Raw genomic sequence first — 20,492 nt, forward strand, 5'->3', positions numbered from 1 at the left:
GGGCAAATAAAAAAAATTTGAAGGGGCAAATAAAAAAAATCAGTCTACATGTGGGGATATTGACCAGGCATCATGTCAGGCCTGGATCCAGCATTCCAGAATATATTTTCCCCGGTGCCTTGGACTAGAGGACATTGCATGTGATGTAGACGAAATTTTGAGAGATGACACGAATAGACTTTTTTTTTTTCAGTGAAATTGCTATTTTGTGTTTTGACTTGTGTGTAAATAAACACCAATACTTGAAGTTTGGATCCCTGTATGTTTACAGAACTATGACAAAAGTATGACCTCAAACTGACATAGCCTACCCTGTGCACAGAGAAAGCAAAAGCCAGATGTGTTTTTTTATTCATACCATACCAAGGTTTTCCTATTTGTGTGTAGGGTTTTGCAAAAAATAGCCAATAGTTACAAAAAATGTGCTTAAGCAATCAGAAAAAAAAACGGAATTTTCAAACAATGAATGATTTTATATTTTGGGTGTTCTTTGAGCGCTATACATTTGATTGATCATCAAATACAGATTTAAGGCACAACACAGTCAAAGAAGACTTAAGTACAATAAAGGATCACTAATTCAAAAGGACAACATATGGGCAACAGGTGGTTTTGTGTTAAAACCGCTGGAAAATACTTTTTAAAAAAATACTGGAAAATACTTTTTAAAATAAATTGTGTGTACCATACTCACTTTTCTGTGGCACATATAACAAATGTAAAGCACAAAGAGAACAAAGGATTTATGGCATGTGGATGGGTTGTAAATGTTTAATGATACAAAAAGTTTTATTGCTTGTTAGTGTTCAGTGATTTGAGATCACAACCATCCAATGGGGCCATGAATTAACTCCTTTGAAAATGTGACTGGTGAATTCCCAGTATGCAAAGCAAACATAAGATAGAACTGCAAATGCATTACATATTCACTGAACGTTTGGGGGTCACTGGGGATGCAGTGGTTGTCTCCTGGCTGGCTGGAATGCCTGTAAGCCATTTGTCCATACTTCCACAATACAGCAGAGAGCGCATCGGCCATTTCTGTAATGAAGAATTAGTGAGCTTTTTCATAGACCCCCCCCCCTCCCTTAGTAAAGATATCATTAATTGTATTATTGTATGTATTGTATTGTGTACATTAATTACCCAACCTACCTTAACGGGATGCAGAAATCCACCAGCCTTGCTTGAAAAAGTGTGATCACTGAAGCACCTGCTCTGATCCAATGTTTCTGTGAGGTGGGCAATGTAGTTTGTGGCCAGAACAAGTATATCCAACTTTGAGAGCTTGGTGTCTGGAGGGACAGAGGGTAGTGCGGCCTGCAACCTGTGGAATGCCTCTCGCAGGTTTTTCACCCGACTCCTCTCACGAGCTGCATTCTCAGGACAATTGTGAGACTTCATCCCTTTTGGTCCAACCATTCCTACCTTCATCTAGGCAATAAAAACAACGTTTACCCCAATGTTATTGTTCCAATGTATTATGGCAATAATTGACTGATTTATCCCCATTTTAAGTTTAAATAACTATTTAGTGTCAACAAATGTATTCACACCCTTTGAATATATACAGTATTTTAAGTATAAGTATATATACTCTTTTGATCCCGTGAGGGAAATTTGGTCTCTGCATTTATCCCAATCCGTGACTTAGTGAAACACACTCAGCACACAGTGAGGTGAAGCACACACTAATCCCGGCGCAGTGAGCTGCCTGCAACAACAGCGGCGCCTGGGGAGCAGTGAGGGGTTAGGTGCCTTGCTCAAGGGCACTTCAGCCGTGCCTACTGGTCGGGGTTCGAACCGGCAACCCTCCGGTAACAAGTCCGAAGCGCTAACCAGTAGGCCACGGCTGCCTATTATAAATATATATATATATATATATATAATATATATAAATATATATAATTATATATATATATATTCCCCTTATTGCTTTTAAGAATGGAATCATTGTCAATATAATTTGCCCTTTTTGACAAGAATTTGTCAAAAACTTTAATGTCAAAAAACTTTAATGTCAAACAGATTTCTACAAAATAATGTGAATTAAAAATATAAAATGTAAAATAAGTGGTTACATACATTTTCACCCCCTTTGAAGTCACTGTCCTAATTCAACAAAGGTCCAGCCAATTGGTGCTATAGTATCACAATCAGTGAAATGGAGATCACCTGAGGACAGTGAATGTTCGCAAGTGATTAAGTATAAAGTGTGAGTTGAGTGACCGTGCATTGAGTGACCGTGCAAGGAGACAGGCAAGGGAGGCCCCCAAGACACCTATGACAACTCTGAGGGAGCTAAAAGCTTCATTAGCTGAGATGGGAGAGATTCTGCAAACAACAAATGTTGCCTGGGTTCTTCACCAGTCAAATCTTTATGGGAGAGTGGCAAAGAGAAAGCCACTGTTGAAGAAAGCGCATATTAAAGCAACACCAAAGCACTTTTCCTCTGTCGCACGCACGCTATTTGTTTATCCAGCACTGGCTTTGCAAATTACGATGTCCACAGACAAGGTAGAGCAGTGGTCCCCAAACTTTTTCTTCCGAGGGCCAGCTTAATATGCCTGGCTGTAAGAGAGGGCCAGAGACTCGGAGTATATCAGTAACCATAAATAGCTTAGTGCTGTGAATAACAGCAGTCTACCTTAGTTGAATATTCCATTACATTTAATCTATAGGCTTTTGCAATTTAATACCATTGTTAGCTGTGTTTATGCCATCATGCCATATCAGTGTAAAATGTAACTCAAATTAAATATTACTAATAAAAAGACTTTTGCATTCCCAAAAGTATTAGCAGGTAGTCCCAAAAGTACATTTAATTAAAAATGTGTGAACTCTGAAAATGTAAAGTTCTCAAACTATGAGAATTTTATGAAGTGCTGAAGTGGTCTGAAATGACCACCATTCAACATTTGAACAAATAAAAATAATTATCCCAGAAAGTCCTAGAAAAATTACTTGAATATAAGTTAGTTAGTTATTAACAATTCATTGATAAACTTTTAGAATACTTTGAGTACTGATGCAGTCAGCATAGCCTCATTACATTGTTTGCAGATAGGCCTACATTTAAATCATTCCGTTTTTGATGGCAAACGCGAAACAGCGCCAAAACAACCACCAGTGGACAAAAACAGTATTACATGTGTACTGTTAAGACTCGCCATAGAGAATGAATGGGGGAAATTGCGGAGGTTATAGTTTGACGATGTCGTACTCCCGTGCGGGCCGGTTGCTATATACCACGGACATGTTTTGGGGGGCCACCCAAAATGAGGTGGCGGGCCGTAGTTTGGGGACCACTGAGGTAGAGTATGTTGCATGATTTTATGAAAGTATGATGTATTGCGATATCAGATGCAAGTCAAAATTGTAGTTTCTTATGTCTCATTCCATAGAACTACAGATCCGCTACCCGGTCTGGCAAACTTCCATAGTGCAGTTATAGTGTGCTTACATAATTCCAAAAGGGTTCTCCAATGTTTTCTCAGTTAACCTTTTAAAATGATATCAGATTAGTAAACAGAATGTGCCTTTGGAACATTGGATGAATGGTTGCTGATAATGGGCAAAGTAGATATTGCATTAAAGATCAGCCATTTCTTTCTACAACAGTCAAGAACCCTTTTGCAATTACTGCATGTAAGCACATAATGTAATCTGAAAACTGCTGCCCTGATTAAAAAAAACAATGCAACTGACCTCAGCTGGTCTTCTATCTATAATGGAGTGGAATAGAAATTTCTAAGTGATCCTAAACTTTTGACCGGTAGTGTATGCGCTTTAAAGACAGCAAGGTAAATGTTCTGGGGAGTCAAAGCCCAAACCTCAATCCAATAGAGAATTTGTGGCTGGACTTGAAAAGGGCTGTTCACATCCGATACCTGTGCAACCTGACATAGCTTGAGCAGTTTTGCAATGATGAATGGAGTAAAATTGCAGTATCCAGATGTTCGAGTCTAATTGAGACTAATCTATCGAATACTGACTTGAAGATTTATGCAATTGCTAATTTTCCATGATATATTTTAAATTACTTTACTTTGTAGAAATCTGTTTTCCCCTTAACATTAGATTTCATTTTCTCCCCCAAATCCTTGTAAAAAAACAAAACAAATTACACTGACCATGATTCCATTTATAAAGTGAGTGAATACTTTATATAGGCACTGTACACTGCCCTAGGATGTTATTCTGCAGATCTAACTTACCCATTTATCTGTGTCACTAAGAGTTACCTTTGTGGAGCCTGGAGGGGCCACTCTCTCACAGACCAGGTTTCCCGCCTTGGTTACATCCATATCCAATGAGTCAAATGAAGCACTCTTCAGATGCTTATCCATAGAAAGATGTCAACTTCATAGAATTATCAAAATTGGTACCTAAAATACTGTCTGTTTAAATGTTCCACACTATGGTTTTAGAGTCCTTTAGCAAGCCTGATCTCATGATTGTGCTCTCTGTTCAGAGGTTTTGCTTTTTAATTATGTAGCAATTCCTTTCCCTCGTCTTATCCTTTACTGGTGAGGTAATGCCAGGATCTTGAATTGCGCTGTTATTTCCTCCCACCAATTCTTTGCCTCCCACGGGTCTAGGCTACCCAGGGAGAGTCTGCATGTGCTGTCCCCCTCCCCACCATGAGCTTTGGGAAAAGCCAGACCTCTTTTACAGCTGCAGACTCTTACCTTGACCACTAACCCCAGTATGTGAAAGAGCCAAGATTTTTAAATAGTCACTGTTCCTAACTTACCATTATTGATCTAATCTGATGTTGTGAATGAAATAAGAAAGAAGCAATGGAGTAAAGTAGAGTTTGCTCATTCATTTATCTAAAACTGTGATTAAACTGTGGTTCAAGCTTAGACAGACAAATGGTTACAACAACTAGATGTACCGCAGAGCGGTACAAAATATGACCGCCACCCAGTCCAGCACATGTTTTCCACAAAAATAAGTCACGCTGAAAGGCATATATGATTCTAACTGTCTCACTGAATTGCATTATGCACACTCGATTCTCACTGGCATCTGCTAGACAACAAGTACCAAAACATGATTAGTTCATAGATTTCACATGTAATATACATTTTATACAACCCCACCCCCATCTTGCCTGTTCATAATTCTGAGAAATTCTTGAATTGTGTGCATGTGTGCGTGTACATGTTTATGTTTATGTGTGTGTGGGTGGGTGTGTGTGCGTGCATGTGCTTGTGTATTTGCCTGTTTATGTGTCTGTGTGTGTGCATGTGCATGCATGCGTATATATGTCTACTGTGTGAGTATGTGTCATACGTAGGATTACTGTGAATGTATGTGTGTGCGTGTGTATCTGTTTATGCACATGTGTGCATATGGAATGGGTTTACATGACCCCTGGAGGCAAACGTGCAAAAAAAAATGGTCATCCTAGGCCCTACGGTTCTCAAGATATTCACAGAAAACTGTGTCTGCCCTACCCTCCTTTCGGGGGGTCCAGTCCAGCGGGGGGGGGGGGCTACAGATCAAAACAAAAAGCGATGGTTCCATGCTATCCATGTGGGGTTACATGCCCACCAAGTTTCGTGTACCCCGGTCTTTCAGTGTCCCGGGAATCCTTGTTGGTGTACGGTCACTAATTAAAAAATTATTTTATTGTAAGGCCCCCCCATGAACGAAAGTCCACGAAACTTGCCATGCATTCGGAGGGTGTCATAATGATCCTACACTGCCAGGCACTGCACTGCCAGTGCTATACATGAAATAAGTGGTAATGGGATAGGTTGATATGCCCCCTTAAGACCAACATACAAAAAAAAGGTGGACCTCCTAGGCCCTACGGTTCTCGAGATATTCACAGAAAACTGTCTCCGGCCACCTACAGGCCAGTTGGTGTATAGTAACATAAATTAATTTATTGTGTGGCCCCCCATGAACGGAATTCCACGAAACTTGGCGTGCATTCAGAGGGTGTCATAATGATCCTACACTTCCAATTTCGTGCAGTTTTGACTATGTTAGGTCACAGATACCTGCGATTACAACACCTCATTTTTACTTTTATGTGTTTAACTAGGTGGCGCTATACATGAAATGAGTGGTTATGGAATGGGTTGACATGGCCCTTTGAGATCAACATACAAAAAAAATGGTCCACCTAAATCCTACGGTTCTCGAGATATTCACAGAAAACTGTGTCTGCCCTACCCTCCTTTCGGGGGGTCCAGTCCAGCGGGGGGGCTACAGATCAAAACGAAAAAAAGGAGGTTCCATGCTATCCATGTGGGGTTACATGCCCACCAAGTTTCGATACCCGGTCTTACAGTGTCCCGGGAATCCTTGACGGAAATTTGGACATCGCGAAAAAAAAAAAAAATCTGACTAAACCTATACAGTATGACCGCCGCTTCGCTGCGCGGCGGTCATAATAATTACATATACCGCAAAGCGGTACAAAATATGACCGCCGCTTAGTCCTGCATATTCTCGCCGCAAAAATAAACCACGCTTGTGAATTTGTCTCCATCTCCTACTCTTTCAACTTTTGTGTATGTAAATGAGTGTGAATGTGTGCATTTGCTTTTGTGTATGTATGCTTCCCTGTGTGTGTGTTTTCACTTGTGAGTGTGTGTGGGGGAATAATGGGGTTTGTGTGTGTGTTTGTGTGTGCCTGTGTGTGTATGCATGTTAGTCTATGTGTGTGCATACGTATGCCTACATGTCTACTGTGTGTGTATGTGTCTTTACGCGTGCGAGTGTGTGCATACCTGTGTGTGTATGCGTGTGAGTCTGTGCGTGCGTGCCTATGTGTGTGCATGTGTGTGCGTGCGTATGCCTACTACATGTCTATGGGTGTGTGTATGTGCTTATGCGCGTGTGTGAGTGTGTGCATACCTGTGCGTGTGTGTTTATTTATGTGTGTGTGCGTGTGTTTATTTATGTGTGTATGTGTGTGTGTCTGCTTGTGTGTGTGAGCGTGCATTTATGTGTGTGTGTGTGTGTGTGTGTGTGTGTGTGTGTGTGTGCAAATTCCAATATGCGCTGACTGCAAAATAGGAAAGACAAAAGCGCGAGTATACAAAGTCAATTGCGCTGGAGTGCAAGATAGAGCCCAAGAAGTGCTTAAAGGAATACGCCACCCCTAGGTGAAATTGGGTCACTCCCCGCAGTCCCTAGAGTTGGATGAGTGAGCCAAAGCATTTTATAGCCGACCCAGCCATTGTCTAATCTAGAAACGGCCCAGTTTGCTTTAGTTTAGCGTGGTCGCTGTAATCCAGAGATTGCAAATAGCATGTCGTTGCAAAAGTGAATCAAATAACTCAAGATTTTTTTTATTATTTCTCGTAACCTGTACATTCACATCGAGTACAAATATCAATGCAAATTAACACAAAGGGATTTACTAAACCAATTTAGATTTGAGAGAACGAGAGCAAACACAAACTGGTGGTGTGAGTGTGGAGTGTGGAAAAAAAAACTGAGGACTGCAGGATGGATCATTGCTGAGAAGTCGTCGGTAGCAGTGACACAAGTGCGGTCACGCTCCTCTTCGGGAGCGTTGCCCACCATTGATGGCAGTATTTTATCCCACTCTGCACAGCATAAACACTCCATTTCAGTCGGCATGGGTTGGCACACTCCACACTCACACCACCAGTTCGTGTTTGCTGTCGTTCTCTCATCCGACTCGCCTTGACTAGTCGCTCAGGTTCGAAAAGGTAGGGGCTTGGATCTTGGTAGTCGAAGTCATCATCTTCGTCTATCGTGTAATCTTCCATATTCATCGCCATTAGAACTCTTAGAGAAAACCCACCTGTCAGTGTCAGCCTAGTAGCAGAGAACTTGGTAGTCACGCTGGTGTATTGCCGGAAGTTGAGGGTTTACAGATGCTGCGTGATGACTTTGCGCCTGGCAGCGGTGCTTTGCCGGTGCTATGCCCGAAAATAGTTCCAAATCTAAATTGGTCTAGTAAATCCCTTCGTATTAATTTGCATTGATATTTGTACTCGATGTGAATGTACAGGTTACGAGAAATAATTATAAAAAATCTTGAGTTATTTGATTCACTTTTGCAACGACACGCTAGCTGGAATCTCCGGATTACAGCGACTACGCTAAGATAAAGCTAGCCGGGCCGTTTCTAGATTAGGACAATGGCTGGGTCGGCTATAAAACGCTTTGGCTCATTCATCCAACTCTAGGGACTGCGGGGAGTGACCCAATTTCACCTAGGGGTGGCGTATTCCTTTAATGAACTAAGTGCATGTTGAACAGATATTTATGTCCTTAGACCCCTCTTAAAAGACCCAAAACTATCACAGGAACAGAGAGCACTGGACAACTCATTCCACCAACATGGAACCACTGAGGAAAAAAAGTCTTGAATTCGACCTAGTGTTTATGACTGGTCGACACAACAGACGCTCTTCAGAAGACCGCAGTGGGCGGTGGAGGATGTACATCTTGACCCTTGAATTAAAATAACAAGGAGCAGATCCAGTCAGTGTCCTATAGGCCAAAGTGAGAGATTTAAATTGAATTCTGGCTGCTATAGGGAGCCAATGGAGAGTAACTAGGAGAGGAGTTACATGTATCCTCTTTGGCTGATTGAAGACCAGGCGTGCTGCAGCATTCTGAATCAGCTGTAACGATCTTACTACACAAGCAGGTAAGCCAACTAATAGTGAATTACAATAGTCATACTGGTATGTAAAATGGACATAGGCCTACAGTGAACCTCAAATCCCATTGTCGCCTGCTTCATGCAAATCCCACAACTTGAAATGACCTCTAATTAATATGATAATGATAACTGACATGTAAGTCACTTTGGATAAAAGCATCTACTAATTGAATAAATGCAAATGTAAAACGGGGCAATTGCAACAAAGCCCCAATGTTACATAAAACACAAGGACTGCACTTTTGGTACACTGCCACAATGTACATACACCGGCCCACTTCCTGGGCTAAGGAATATGGATGTAGCTTACTTCTACAGGATCTAGAAGAAGAAAACATAAAGTTTAAATCAACAATATAAAAAATGGCACACCACTGGAGAAAATGCTGTGCTCCAGGTTGTACAGGGAATGTCAGCTGTTTGTATTTCCTTCCCAGGGACCTTCTCCGACCAACAGTCGATGCCTCAAGACTTAAACTGACCATTTGCTCAAACCATTTGCTCAAACCATTTCACCCCAGACTGTTTCTAAACCCTAGAAACATTTCAAGCAAGCTTCGCTCAGAGGCTGACATTGAAAAGAGGGGCTGTTACAACCATATTGGCATCACAACCGCAAGCTGTAACAAGCCATACTATGGGATTTTGTCATTAACAGTTATTGGCAAGGTCCTATGACAATGCTATTTGCTAGGTAGCAGCAGTAGAATACAATTTAAGATGCATGTCTGTCCATATCTTTGGTTAAATTTTAGTTCAGCATGTATTTCAACAACCAGAAGTGGCACATCACCAGTGGCAAGTGCAATCTCATTTCACTAAATGGGTGGATGGATGGATGGATGGATGGATACTTTAAACACAGCAACAGCTAAACTGAAGCTGTAGATTAAGCCACAGGTGCTGATTTGAGAAATTCCTGTGAAGCCATGTCAAGTCAAGACAACTTTATTTATATAGCACATGTCATACACAAAGGTCATTCAATGTGCTTTAAACAAAGGCGAACAGGAATAGCTAATAAACGCATAGAAGGGCAAGAGTGTGATTTCTTGCATCACATAAAACCATTAAATGTTATTGTAATTTTATTAAGAAGCATCTATGCTAGTGACAGACCAATTGCCCCTTTGTTTTCAATTACATAAGCAATCATGTGACATGAATTCTCACATAGTTTGCTTCACCTTTACAAAGGGAAGTCATCATAGAATGTGCATGCACACTGCGTTTTAAAATCTGAAAGTTTTTGTGTGTAAGCACTTCATCTGTACACCTTGTATTTATAATGATTCAATAATCAAAGTCTTTTCAAAATCATTCTCTAAGATTTCCAGTTCAACCTCAAACAGAGAGAAAGTTAAACATATTCGCACCATTCATTGTAAAGTACAGTGCAGAACAGAAGTTCTAAACAGAAGTTTAGGCTGCTAAAGTAAATTGAAAAAAGAATTTAGAATTTACTTCTTCTCCAGGATCTTGATGAAATGTTGAATGTCCTGCATCATAAGTTCTGGCTCCTCTAGGGCAGCGAAGTGGCCACCACGAGCCATTGGGGTGAAGGCAATTAGTTTGTGATACTTTTGTTTTGCCCAAAGCTTAGGAGTGTGCATCAGCTCGTTGGGAAAAGAAGCCAGGGCAGTGGGCACATATACTGGTATACTACAGATGTGGGAAGAGAAACAAATTATTAAAAACACTAGTTGCCAACGTAATATAGGTTCTCTGAAGGAAGACACAAGACATCATCTTCGGGATACACCTTATTGGCTATATCCCAAAGGTGACTTAGGAGTACTTTGACAGTAAAAAAAAACAAAATTTACAACTCAATTTACAACTCAACAAAACATGAGTATACAGTATGAGTACAGTATGTATCAATAAGACAGTATAGACTCAATAATATACTTATGGACAGTGGAATTGGTGATACATTTCCATTTATATTCCATATTTTTTTCTTGTGTACCTTGCATGCGGCTGATTCAAGCCCTGGCCAAAATTCTCCTTGTAGAATCGCATGGATGAAATAATTGACTCAGTCGTCCAATAGATCATTACATTTGTTAAAAGGTCATCCAGGGAGAATTTCCTAACAAAACAAAAATTGTACACAATTGTTTGGGTAAGGATGCTGTTCAATTGTGCGATGCTGAATTATTGATTATAATTTACCTTTCTAGTCCTCCATCCTCAAGGTCCCTGAACTCAAGATCTGTCCATGTGGAAAACTTCTCTAGAATGTAAGCAGCTAAACCAACTGGCGAATCATTCAATGCCCTTCCTGTAAGACATAAACTCAAGTTGGGTAAGAGGGATATGAGGGAAAACATCCAGTGACCACCATGGTTTTCCCTGTTTTATAAAGAGCAGCTTCTCTCACCTGCAGTATCTGGTTTGGTAGCCTGGATATGCATGTATCCCATCTCCTTCACTGGCTCTACAACCATTTTCTCCATGCAGGGGTAGAGCCGTTTCACGTCATGCTCAGTGAAGCCAAATAACTTTGGGAATCGCCAACCCAGCATCAAAGACAGTATCATTGGAAAATCAGGCTTAGCAGGCGGTGCAAAATTCAGGTGAAGGCCTTTGACTGCTCTGATGGACAAGACCATTTGAAAAGTTTAAATTTGAATTCGAAAGGTTTTGAGGACTTAATTGTTTTATGTAAACACATATTATTTGTAAAGGGCCATTGGTAATTGACTGTCTCTTTGCCTTGGTCATCGGTCATCCTACCCACAACATCCCAGCAGTAACATGTCAGGGTTGCCTAGACAAATCTTGCGACTCCAAATGAACTTGTTTGGAAATAGCAATCTTGTTTCAAAGCTGTAACAGACACTCACTTGGGATCAAGCTGTGCCATGTTTGTAGTGATAAGCCAGCCCCAGTCTCCACCATGTGCATAGAATTGACTGAAACCAAGCCTCTTCATCAGCTTGAGGAATATTCTGGCTGCACAAACAGAATCAAACCCTACCCACAATCCATAGAATGACGTTAGTTACTTTCATGATGACTTTAGTTTGGAAAATTTGTAAATGTAATCTAACATGCACATCAGCTCTTTTCATGACTAACCTTTTTTACGTGGGGCCTCTGAAAATCCATAGCCAGGGATGGATGGGCAAATAACCTCAAAGGCAATGTCATCAAGGTTGGCAGGCTCAGTGAGAAGGGGTATAATCCCATAGAACTCATAGAAGGAGCCAGGCCAACCATGTACCATGATTATGGGTACACAATTTGTTTTTCTCTTTGGTTTCACATGGACATAGTGGACACTGATACCTGACATTTAGTAACAAAAAAAACTTGATTCTTGAAAGAGTCAATCTACTTTATCATTGTACTATAGAATGGTCACAAATACACTTTTACAATCACATTCACAATCAACACACCTTCAATTTTTGTTTTAAAATGAGGGTATTTGTTTATTTTGTCCACTTGCTTCTTCCAGTCAAAGACATTTCTCCAGTATGTTACAACTTTCTGTAGAACTTTAGAGTTGAAGCCATAATTAAATTGGCTGTCCTCCAAAGAAGGAAAAGGCCGTGTTTGATCTATTCTCCTGTGCAAGTCCTGCAAAATAATGATAAAGAATGTAAGAGAACTTGCAAATGTGATTATTGGAGAATACTCAAAATGTGTGTGAGAAAACCGGCCAAAAATCTGATAAAAATACACATTTAAACATGAAGAGCCAAACCAACATTATAGACTTTAAAATTCAACGTCTCTCTCTTTTTTCATATAATTTTCCCTTTGGCGCAGGCATCAGCGTAGTGCCTGGTGTCAGATTTTTAGCATGATAAATGCAAATGACTGAAGTTTCCACTCACTGTCAATGACATGTGCAGTAGGCTACCCTAACACCCAAGTAATGTTTGGTATACCCCCCATGATTTGTCCTTTTTTTGGCCATTCACTGATGTTCCAACTGGACCTGATAACTATTCCAGGGGGGAAATCTGGGCCTACTTAATACATGTTGTGGTCGCTCATCTAAAATCTTCTGTAGTCTGTACCCATCTCATACACTACACATCTTAAGTTGCATGTCAGGTTATCAGTTGTTACCATGCAAGGAGAGGCTGTGGGGAGTGAGTAAGGGGCTGCGATTGCACAAAGCTCAGAGGCGCAGCTTGTACAAACAACAATATGCTATTCCTAAGATCACAGTTAGGGGCGCTGTGGCGCAACTGGCTATAGCGCCCATACCACATTTAGTAACTTCCCGATCCCACCCCATCTCTTTCTCCTTTTACATGAGTATGATAATTACTTTTCTCATGCTTCTTTTACTAATTTATCATGCACACAGTATGCATGGCCATACATGTTCAGACCAAGAACCACACTGACCAACAATACGGGAAGTCAGCTTCTCTGTCAGCTGTCATTGTTCTCAAAATCAGTTTGAAAGTGATCCCTAATGATATCGTTCATCTCATTACCGTTATACTTTGTGTGTGGATGTTGTCAATTCATATTAGCTAAAGCCTTTTTTTTTATTATTATAGCTATCATTCTTGGTGTGAGGGACCCCATACACAATTCCATTCACAGGTATGTATAATAATAAAAAGTTAAATATAAAGAATATATAATATACTAGAATTTGCTTAACCCCTCTAACCTCAATCTCTTTTTGGGATGTTTCAACCATGAAGGTAGAAATACTCTCATCCTCATTCCCCAGAGGTGCATCTCCAATACCCCACCAGCCGTCTTCTGTCTTCAGTACAACTGTCTTTCTCTTTAGCAACACAAGACAGGCTACAATACCCAAGGCTAGAACCACCACAAACTCGATCAACATGGTGCTGAAAAGACAGGTATAATCATGTTCATGTTCATAGAATTTGCCTGGCAGTGAAAGCAACTAAACATATTTAAACAAATAAAGCATTGTGCATAATACCACAACGTAACAACAAAACAATATAGAATATCAAGAGTGAACTCAACTAGAGAAGCATTTTCTGAAGGAAATACCAGAACATGCAAAGTGGTTGCTGGGATGTTGCTATAGTAATTGAAGTGATTGCTAAGGTTTGCTAGGGTCAATATTCCTAATTTAAACCGTTCTTAAGTTATTGCATACAGAACAATCCTGGAAGAGAGTGAGGAGAGATGAGAAGAGCACTGAGTGTCAGAAAAGAGAAAAAGGTAGGCTAGATTGAAATGGACAGTGTGAAAAACAGAAAAGAGATTGTAAGAGTAATTGAAACAGGGATGGAGAACAAAATAGAGAGTAAGTGAAGAATGAAAAAGTGAGAGAGGGGGAGAAGAGATCCAGCTGAATAGAGAGGGACACAGAAGAACACAGGTGCGAGATAGGATAACTAATAAATGGCTCAAGTTAGGGCTGGGCGATATACTGAATATACTTGATATATCACAGTTTGCTGTATGTGAGATACATTAACCCTTAGAACCCTAAGCCGTTTTTAGGGCATTTTCACTACCTTTATTCATAAGGATTTATTCTGGTCATTGTAAGTGCCACACACACATATTATATATTGTTTTTTTCAGCAGAGTCTAGGCTATCCAGATCATTTCATGTATTAGTACTAGCATTGATTTTATTATGATTTTTAAAGAATTAAAATATAAAATGTGTATTATAAAAATTCTTATATTTCAACATACATCTCACCACAGCAAGCTCATAGCTCTACATGCATTTCATGTGTCTGTAGGGCAGACTGTCCTGAATCGGGCATTACAATTGCCATGTTGGAGGGATACTCTGGGGCTGAGCAATTTACAGAAATATGTGGTGTGTGATTTATAAATACCATTTTTTATTTAGTGATGAAAAATGACCTTTCTGCGCTCCATATCTGTGACACGAACTGATCTGACCTGACTTGACCCGAGGTTGCGTGTTAGCCTGCCTGCATATGGTGTATGCACTCATAATGATTCTCAACTTTTTACTGCATTGCCATGAACAAAGTAAAGCCAAAAAAGGTGTTTCTTTGTTGAACAAATTGGGATGCAATGTGAGCCTTGAATTGGATGGCATGCAGGAATTTGCTAGGATCTCAAAACCGGAATATGAACATGCTTTGCCATAGAGAAACACACGATAGCGTTGGATTATAAACATGCTTTGCCACAAAAACAGAAAAAACGTGGGGTAAGTTCAGCTATATGAAGTTATTATTTTGCTGTCACTTCGTCTGTTTTATAACCCAGAAGGATGTACTTGGTATCAAATGATAGCTCTGAGTCTCCTCTTTCATCTGGCATATCTATCAGATCATGGGTGCGCGAGTAATTCAAACCAGAGTAATGGGTGTGCAGCGTTGGTTTGTGTACATGACATTATTATTTTGCAGTCACTTCGTCTGTTTTCATAAGCCAGAAGGATCGATATACATGGTACCAATGGATAGCCCTGAGTCTCTTTTTTCATCTGATATGCTTGCCATATCTATGCGATCACGGGTTCGCGAGTAATTCAAACGAGAGTAATGGGTGCGCAGGTGAACAGAGTATAGACTGTAAATATGGTGCAATTTGATTTAATTTCATGATTTTTCTTAATTTTCATACTTGATCGTACAGACAAGTGTGTAGTCTCGTTGGAAAGCCCCACCTCTGCTCTGTCACGCAATAAAGGTTTCATCTCGCTGCGCTAAACGGTTCCGGAGCAATGTAACAGAGAAGAAAGGGTGTGTTTTATGACGCACATTGCGTCAATCGGGTTCTAAGGGTTAAAGTGTTATATCGCAAATATTGAGTACCGTATTTCATTGTTTTAAGCGGCAACACTTGCTTTGGTGTTTGGCGTTTCACATCCCTATCTCTCTCCCCCTCATGCTCAGTAACAACGTGAACAACGCGCATCACACAATCACCAACCAATCCTGAACAGTCTATTCAGAAGAGGGTGTGATGTCTAGGTGAAGACCAGAAGTAAACGGTAGCGTTACTGTTTAAGGGTAGCATAGTGTTTGAAACAAAATAGCAAGGAATTTTGCAATTAAATTTACGATATCTGTGCATGTGCAAGTCTGACTGTTTCAAAAATGACAGCGAAAATGCGCACCTCACTCCCCACACATGCTTTTCTCATGCTAAATGTTCGTCTATGCTTCCTCACGTTTGTTTATTTCTCGCGTCAAATGGCAGTGCATTAGTGCCAATGGCATTGACAGTTTGCATATCTGGAAAGGCACAAATAATACAGAATAACTAGAAAATGTAATTCCGAGGAATTACCAGTGCATGAAAATGCAAAACAAACTTTTATTTGGAAACAGTTGTGGGCAGAGGAAACAGTTGGCAGGAGTCATAGTTGATGACCACTGACAGTTGGAATGGCTGAATAGTTAAATAGTTGAGTAGTTTAAAGTGTAATTCCAGCGAAAATTGACACAAGGGTGTTTTTCTGCATTAAAACACATCAAATAAGACGTGGACACAGTAATTTTCGTTGATCAACCACTACAGAGCTTGACCTGGTATATGCTATAGCCCCAAATCGCAAACAGTGGAGTAGCTAAATGCTGTGGCAGTAATGGCAGTAAGCTAAATGCTTCCCAAATAGCATTTGTATAACCAGTAATATTGTTCAAAACAGCACCAAACCTCGTTGGTAGCTTGCTTTGGGCCTCTACACATAAAACAAAGCACCAACAACCTAGTTAGCGAACCCGGAGTTTATTACAGAAGACTGTAAAGAACACTTATCAACTGTCTCCCTACCAGCCACCACAGTCACGCTATCCGGAGAAATTCTTTGGTCACTTCTATTAACGATTTACGGCTCCCATTGACTTCAATTCAACACATGTAAACAATGGGGGAGCCACAAATCGTTAATAGAGGTGACCAACAGACAGTGCACAACACCAACATGTATGCTCTGCAGAAAGGGAAAGAAAATCTGGCAGTGACAAGTGAAGAAATGCAAATTTTTCTAGGGATCAACATGATCATGGGGTACATTCGATATCCTAAGGCACGAATGTACTGGTCCAGTGAGGATGGTCTTCGTCTAGGAATAATTGCAGATGCCATGTCTGTAAACAGATTTGAGCAAATTCTGAGTTATCTCCACTTTGTGGATAACTATACTTACGAGCCAGAAAACACGGATAGGCTCTTCAAAGTAAGACCAGTGCTAAGTACACTTCAGAAAACATTCCTGGCGACAGCAGACCCTGAAGAATTCCACTCAATTGATGAGCAGATGATTCCCTTCAAAGGCCAACTGTCGATCAAGCAATACATACCAAAAAAGCCCAAGCCCTGGGGAGTGAAAGTGTGGGTGAGGGCAGGGTCCTCAGGTTATGTGTATAGATTTGAAGTGTACCAGGGCTCAGCAAATAGGGGTCACAGCAGTGGTTTGAGAATGGCTGGAGATGTAGTGATGCGCCTTTGTGATGACAAAAAACACAAGAACCACAAGGTGTTTTTTGATAATTTCTTTTCCAGCATTCCTCTCCTTGAAGCCTTGAAAGACCTAGGCATTTATGGCACAGGAACATGCAGAGCAAACAGAGTGAAAGGAGCAAGTCAAAAACTCAAGAGTGAAAAACAACTGACACAAGAGGGCAGAGGAGCTTGCTCTGTTGTCAGCACAAATGGAAACATCACTATCACACGTTGGCTTGACAGTTCAGTCATCCACCTGGCGTCAACCTGTGCTGGTCAGTCCCCTGAAGACACGGCCAAAAGATGGCTGAAGAAAAAAAAAAAAAAAAAGATCAGCGTCCAAAGACCCTTCTCGGTGGCCCTTTACAATCAACACATGGGTGGGGTGGATCTTGTTGACCAGTGTGTGGCAATGTATCCCCACAGACGTAGAAACAAGCGATGGTACATCCGAGTGTTTTTTCATTTTCTGGATGTGACCGTTGTTAATGTATGGCGCCTCTACCTAATGTCTGGATTGGAAAAGATGAATCTCCTGATCTTCAAAGCTTCTGTGGCCTGTGCACTGATAAATGCTGGGTCCCTCCAGCAAAACAGAAGAGGGAGACCCAGTGGGACCCCACCTCCAGCAAAGCGCAGAACAGTGACCAAAGTACCCAGTGAGGTCAGGTTCAGCACAGCAAATCATTGGCCCAAGCTCACCCAGGTCAAAAATGCAAACAGATGCCACGATGCTGCATGTACATGGAAGACCAAATACCATGTGGCACTCTGCCCTGGATGCTTTGCCAATTTTCATATAGCCTAGGATTGATGAACTGAGCATACACTGAGGCTCATTTGAAAAGAAAAATGTTTGGAGAAGCGGAGAATTTTTGGAGATATAGATATTCAGTGATGCAGAGACTGACTGTTCTTGTTGCTGAAAACATAATGCATGTTTAATGACCTGGTTTACCAGTCCTGCATCCTTGAAGAAGTATGGAGTATGTTTGTTCCTTCCAGAGACGTTTTTGAAAGCTTAGATGGAAGCTCAGTTGTGAGCGCTGTTTGCTCTCTTATTTCGGCCTAAATAATAGGTCTATAGAACGTTGAAGTCTGTGAAAGTATAGTTAAATGCTTTTCAAAGCATAAAATGAAATAACTGTTCATGGATTTATGATAAAATTCAATTTGATTCATTCTTCCATTAAGTTTATTCTGTTTATGTTGAGTGTTTAAGCGCATGTAGTCCAGTGTAGTGGACATGTCTGTAACTTTCTGAAAGAATCATATTTTTGGAAAAGTGAATATTTGTTTTTTTCATGCTCTAAGAAGAGTAAAAACACATTTAAAGGACCCATCCTTGACTTTGAGAAAAGCCCATTGAGAGAGTTGGCCTAGTTGAGCAGCTGGCAGTTCATACAGGTGCAAATCAGTTTGATTAGTCCATTGTGATGTCATAGTGCCAATGCAAAGTCTATGGGGGAAAATAAGCTTGATTTATGTTAATATCTCATAAAGTGTAAAGTTCATTCATTCATCAAGTGTCCTTTTCAAGACCTACTTGGGCCACTGGCTGCAAATTACCACAGTGAGGTTAGAAATCTAGGTGAAGCAAGTCAGCAGTGTGGTTAAAGGAGAATTCCGGTGTGATATTGACCTAAAGTGTGATACCGAAAAAAAATAATTCAGTGGAAATGCATGGATTCCAGTTGCTGCTACTGGAAACAACCGGAATCCATGCATTTCCACTGAATTATTTTTGGAATCTGATCCCTTATCATACCTGTTCATTCGTACTTGTCGCTCGACTTATCGTGACTAACTTCAAGATGGCGGCGAACGGTAAACTTCTTGAAGGTACTGTCTGTATAAATCGTCTTGTAAATAAACTACCAGTGCTTTTTAAAAGTTCTCAATGTCTCGTTTTAAAGGTCTCATTCACCGAGAAACCGTTTAATACTTGTTCCTTTCGAAATACTATTGCTCACTCCAAGTTGCATATGCATGCTGCACGTGAAAATGATCTTCTATCCCCATTGCCCGCATTAGCCAATGAAAGAAAATACACGGAAAAAAGAAGCGAATCAGAAAAAGCCCTTCCCTGTGACGCCGCAGGGAAAACAATTATTCATGGCCTCGCCCACTTTGGCTTGTGACCGCCCACAGGAAGACAGGAAGATTTTGGCCAGGAGATTGTCTCTCTGCAGCTAGTAGGAGCTAACAGCAAGTTGCTAACATAGCCGAGCAAATTCGTGCCTGTGTTATTTGTGGCAATAACACATCAATGTTGCATGTCTTGCCTTAGAAAGAAGAGTTGAGGATGAAATGGTTGGAATTTATCGTTGGAACACCACCACCGAAGTATAGTGCAACATTAGCTCTGTGTTCCAATCATTTCAACCACACTCACTGTGCCTGCCTACAGTTAGAAAGTGATTTTGCATCGATGTTCTGAAAACCTGGACCTGTATCGTCACAACGATTGACCACCAGCTCACAGGCTGTAAGTACAAACAAACTTTTCCACCTAACGACTGTTACAAAATAGCATGTTCATATTCTTCACGTTAGCATGCATGAAAAGGGCACAAGCTAGGCTTAGGCTAGCCTATATTACAGGAAGCTACACCAGGCACGTAACTGAAGTGTTCTGTTTGCGACGTGTAAAATCAGAGAATGTCTAATAGGAAGGGCTCTGGTAAAATACATTAGAGGAATGGTCTATTTTTTTTAACGAAACCTACAGGCCACGTGCCAGGTGTAGCTACTTCCATTGATTAGGCCTATTGGAAGCTAATTGTTGCAGAAGACGCAACGCGAACGGAATGCTTCAGTTACGTGCCTGGTGTAGCTACACTCATAAAAAACTGTATGACCACACTACCCAGAGATTTAGCTTGTTGAACCTATAATCTTCTAACCTAAGCATTAAACCACAAATAATAATATTGGCAACAATATCTTATGCTCAACTAAGGACGGGTATTGTTCTAGTCTAAACAGGGAAAATCAAAAACACAATAGCCGTGCACTATTAGGCTAAGTTGCTATCACTAGAGCCCAGGTATTTACACTTCAGTCTAATTTATGTCTTCTTGCCATTATTACATTGGCCTACAATGATGTTTTGTTTGATTACTTGCTGTTTACTTAGTGTTTTGTATGTCTTCCAGAGCACATCCTCATGTCGGGCTACACAGCTTTCTAGCCTACATTAGGTCGTTAGAAGCAAAGGTTTGTGATCTAACTTTTATTGTTGTGCTAGTTAGTTTCTAGAAGTCTTTTTCTAGTAGGCTAATACAGGTTCTTATGTGCTCGTCAATGTTTGGGAAAGTCAATTCATGGGTTTCATCAGGTCACTTTCCACAGGTGTATAAAATCAAGTACCTTGATTATGAATGCAGACTGCATGGTGCTTGATTAATACACCTGT

The 20,492-nt window shown here is 40.6% G+C and overlaps 3 protein-coding genes across 5 annotated transcripts in view; 1 reads left to right on the forward strand and 2 right to left on the reverse strand.

Moving 5' to 3' along the window:
• Positions 1-631: 631 nt before the first annotated feature.
• Positions 632-4,577, reverse strand: LOC125299627 (transcription factor 23-like). 2 transcript variants are annotated; one of them, XM_048250972.1, is made up of 3 exons: positions 4,245-4,577; positions 1,156-1,434; positions 632-1,041 (listed from the first exon to the last, which is right to left on the reverse strand). In XM_048250972.1, exons 1-3 carry the CDS (start codon positions 4,347-4,349, stop codon positions 919-921), a joined length of 507 nt encoding a protein of 168 aa, XP_048106929.1. In that variant the 5' UTR covers positions 4,350-4,577; the 3' UTR covers positions 632-918. The 2 variants fall into 2 exon arrangements, with proteins under 2 accessions (XP_048106929.1, XP_048106928.1); XM_048250971.1 differs by having other exon boundaries at positions 634-1,041; positions 4,218-4,577.
• A 5,079-nt stretch (positions 4,578-9,656) lies between these two features.
• ephx1 (epoxide hydrolase 1, microsomal (xenobiotic)) overlaps positions 9,657-20,492 on the reverse strand; it is a 50,373-nt gene continuing 39,537 nt past the window's right edge. For both annotated transcript variants that reach the window (XM_048250531.1, XM_048250533.1), the window contains 8 exons: positions 13,317-13,503; positions 12,079-12,259; positions 11,756-11,965; positions 11,521-11,650; positions 11,055-11,269; positions 10,847-10,955; positions 10,641-10,763; positions 9,657-10,330 (listed from right to left, as the gene is read on the reverse strand). In XM_048250531.1, coding sequence (XP_048106488.1) covers positions 10,129-10,330; positions 10,641-10,763; positions 10,847-10,955; positions 11,055-11,269; positions 11,521-11,650; positions 11,756-11,965; positions 12,079-12,259; positions 13,317-13,499 — 1,353 coding nt within the window. In that variant the 5' untranslated portion in view covers positions 13,500-13,503 and the 3' untranslated portion in view covers positions 9,657-10,128. The remainder of the gene's footprint in view (positions 10,331-10,640; positions 10,764-10,846; positions 10,956-11,054; positions 11,270-11,520; positions 11,651-11,755; positions 11,966-12,078; positions 12,260-13,316; positions 13,504-20,492) is intronic.
• Positions 16,497-17,882, forward strand: LOC125299271 (piggyBac transposable element-derived protein 2). Its single transcript, XM_048250489.1, has one exon. The coding sequence runs from the start codon at positions 16,497-16,499 to the stop codon at positions 17,880-17,882; it is 1,386 nt and encodes a 461-aa protein (XP_048106446.1).

The sequence above is a fragment of the Alosa alosa genome, chromosome 8, assembly GCF_017589495.1.
Source record: "Alosa alosa isolate M-15738 ecotype Scorff River chromosome 8, AALO_Geno_1.1, whole genome shotgun sequence".
Taxonomy (NCBI): Eukaryota; Metazoa; Chordata; class Actinopteri; order Clupeiformes; family Clupeidae; genus Alosa; species Alosa alosa.

Coding starts and splice junctions, on each gene's coding strand:
- LOC125299627 (XM_048250971.1), bottom strand. CDS start 4,349: ATGGATAAGCATCTGAAGAGTGCTTCATTTGACTCATTGGATATGGAT. Junction 1,435..4,217: donor TTAGTGACACAGATAAATGG/GTAAGTTAGATC, acceptor TTTATTGCCTAG/ATGAAGGTAGGAATGGTTGG. Junction 1,042..1,155: donor GATTTCTGCATCCCGTTAAG/GTAGGTTGGGTA, acceptor TCTTCATTACAG/AAATGGCCGATGCGCTCTCT.
- LOC125299271 (XM_048250489.1), top strand. CDS start 16,497: ATGGGGGAGCCACAAATCGTTAATAGAGGTGACCAACAGACAGTGCAC.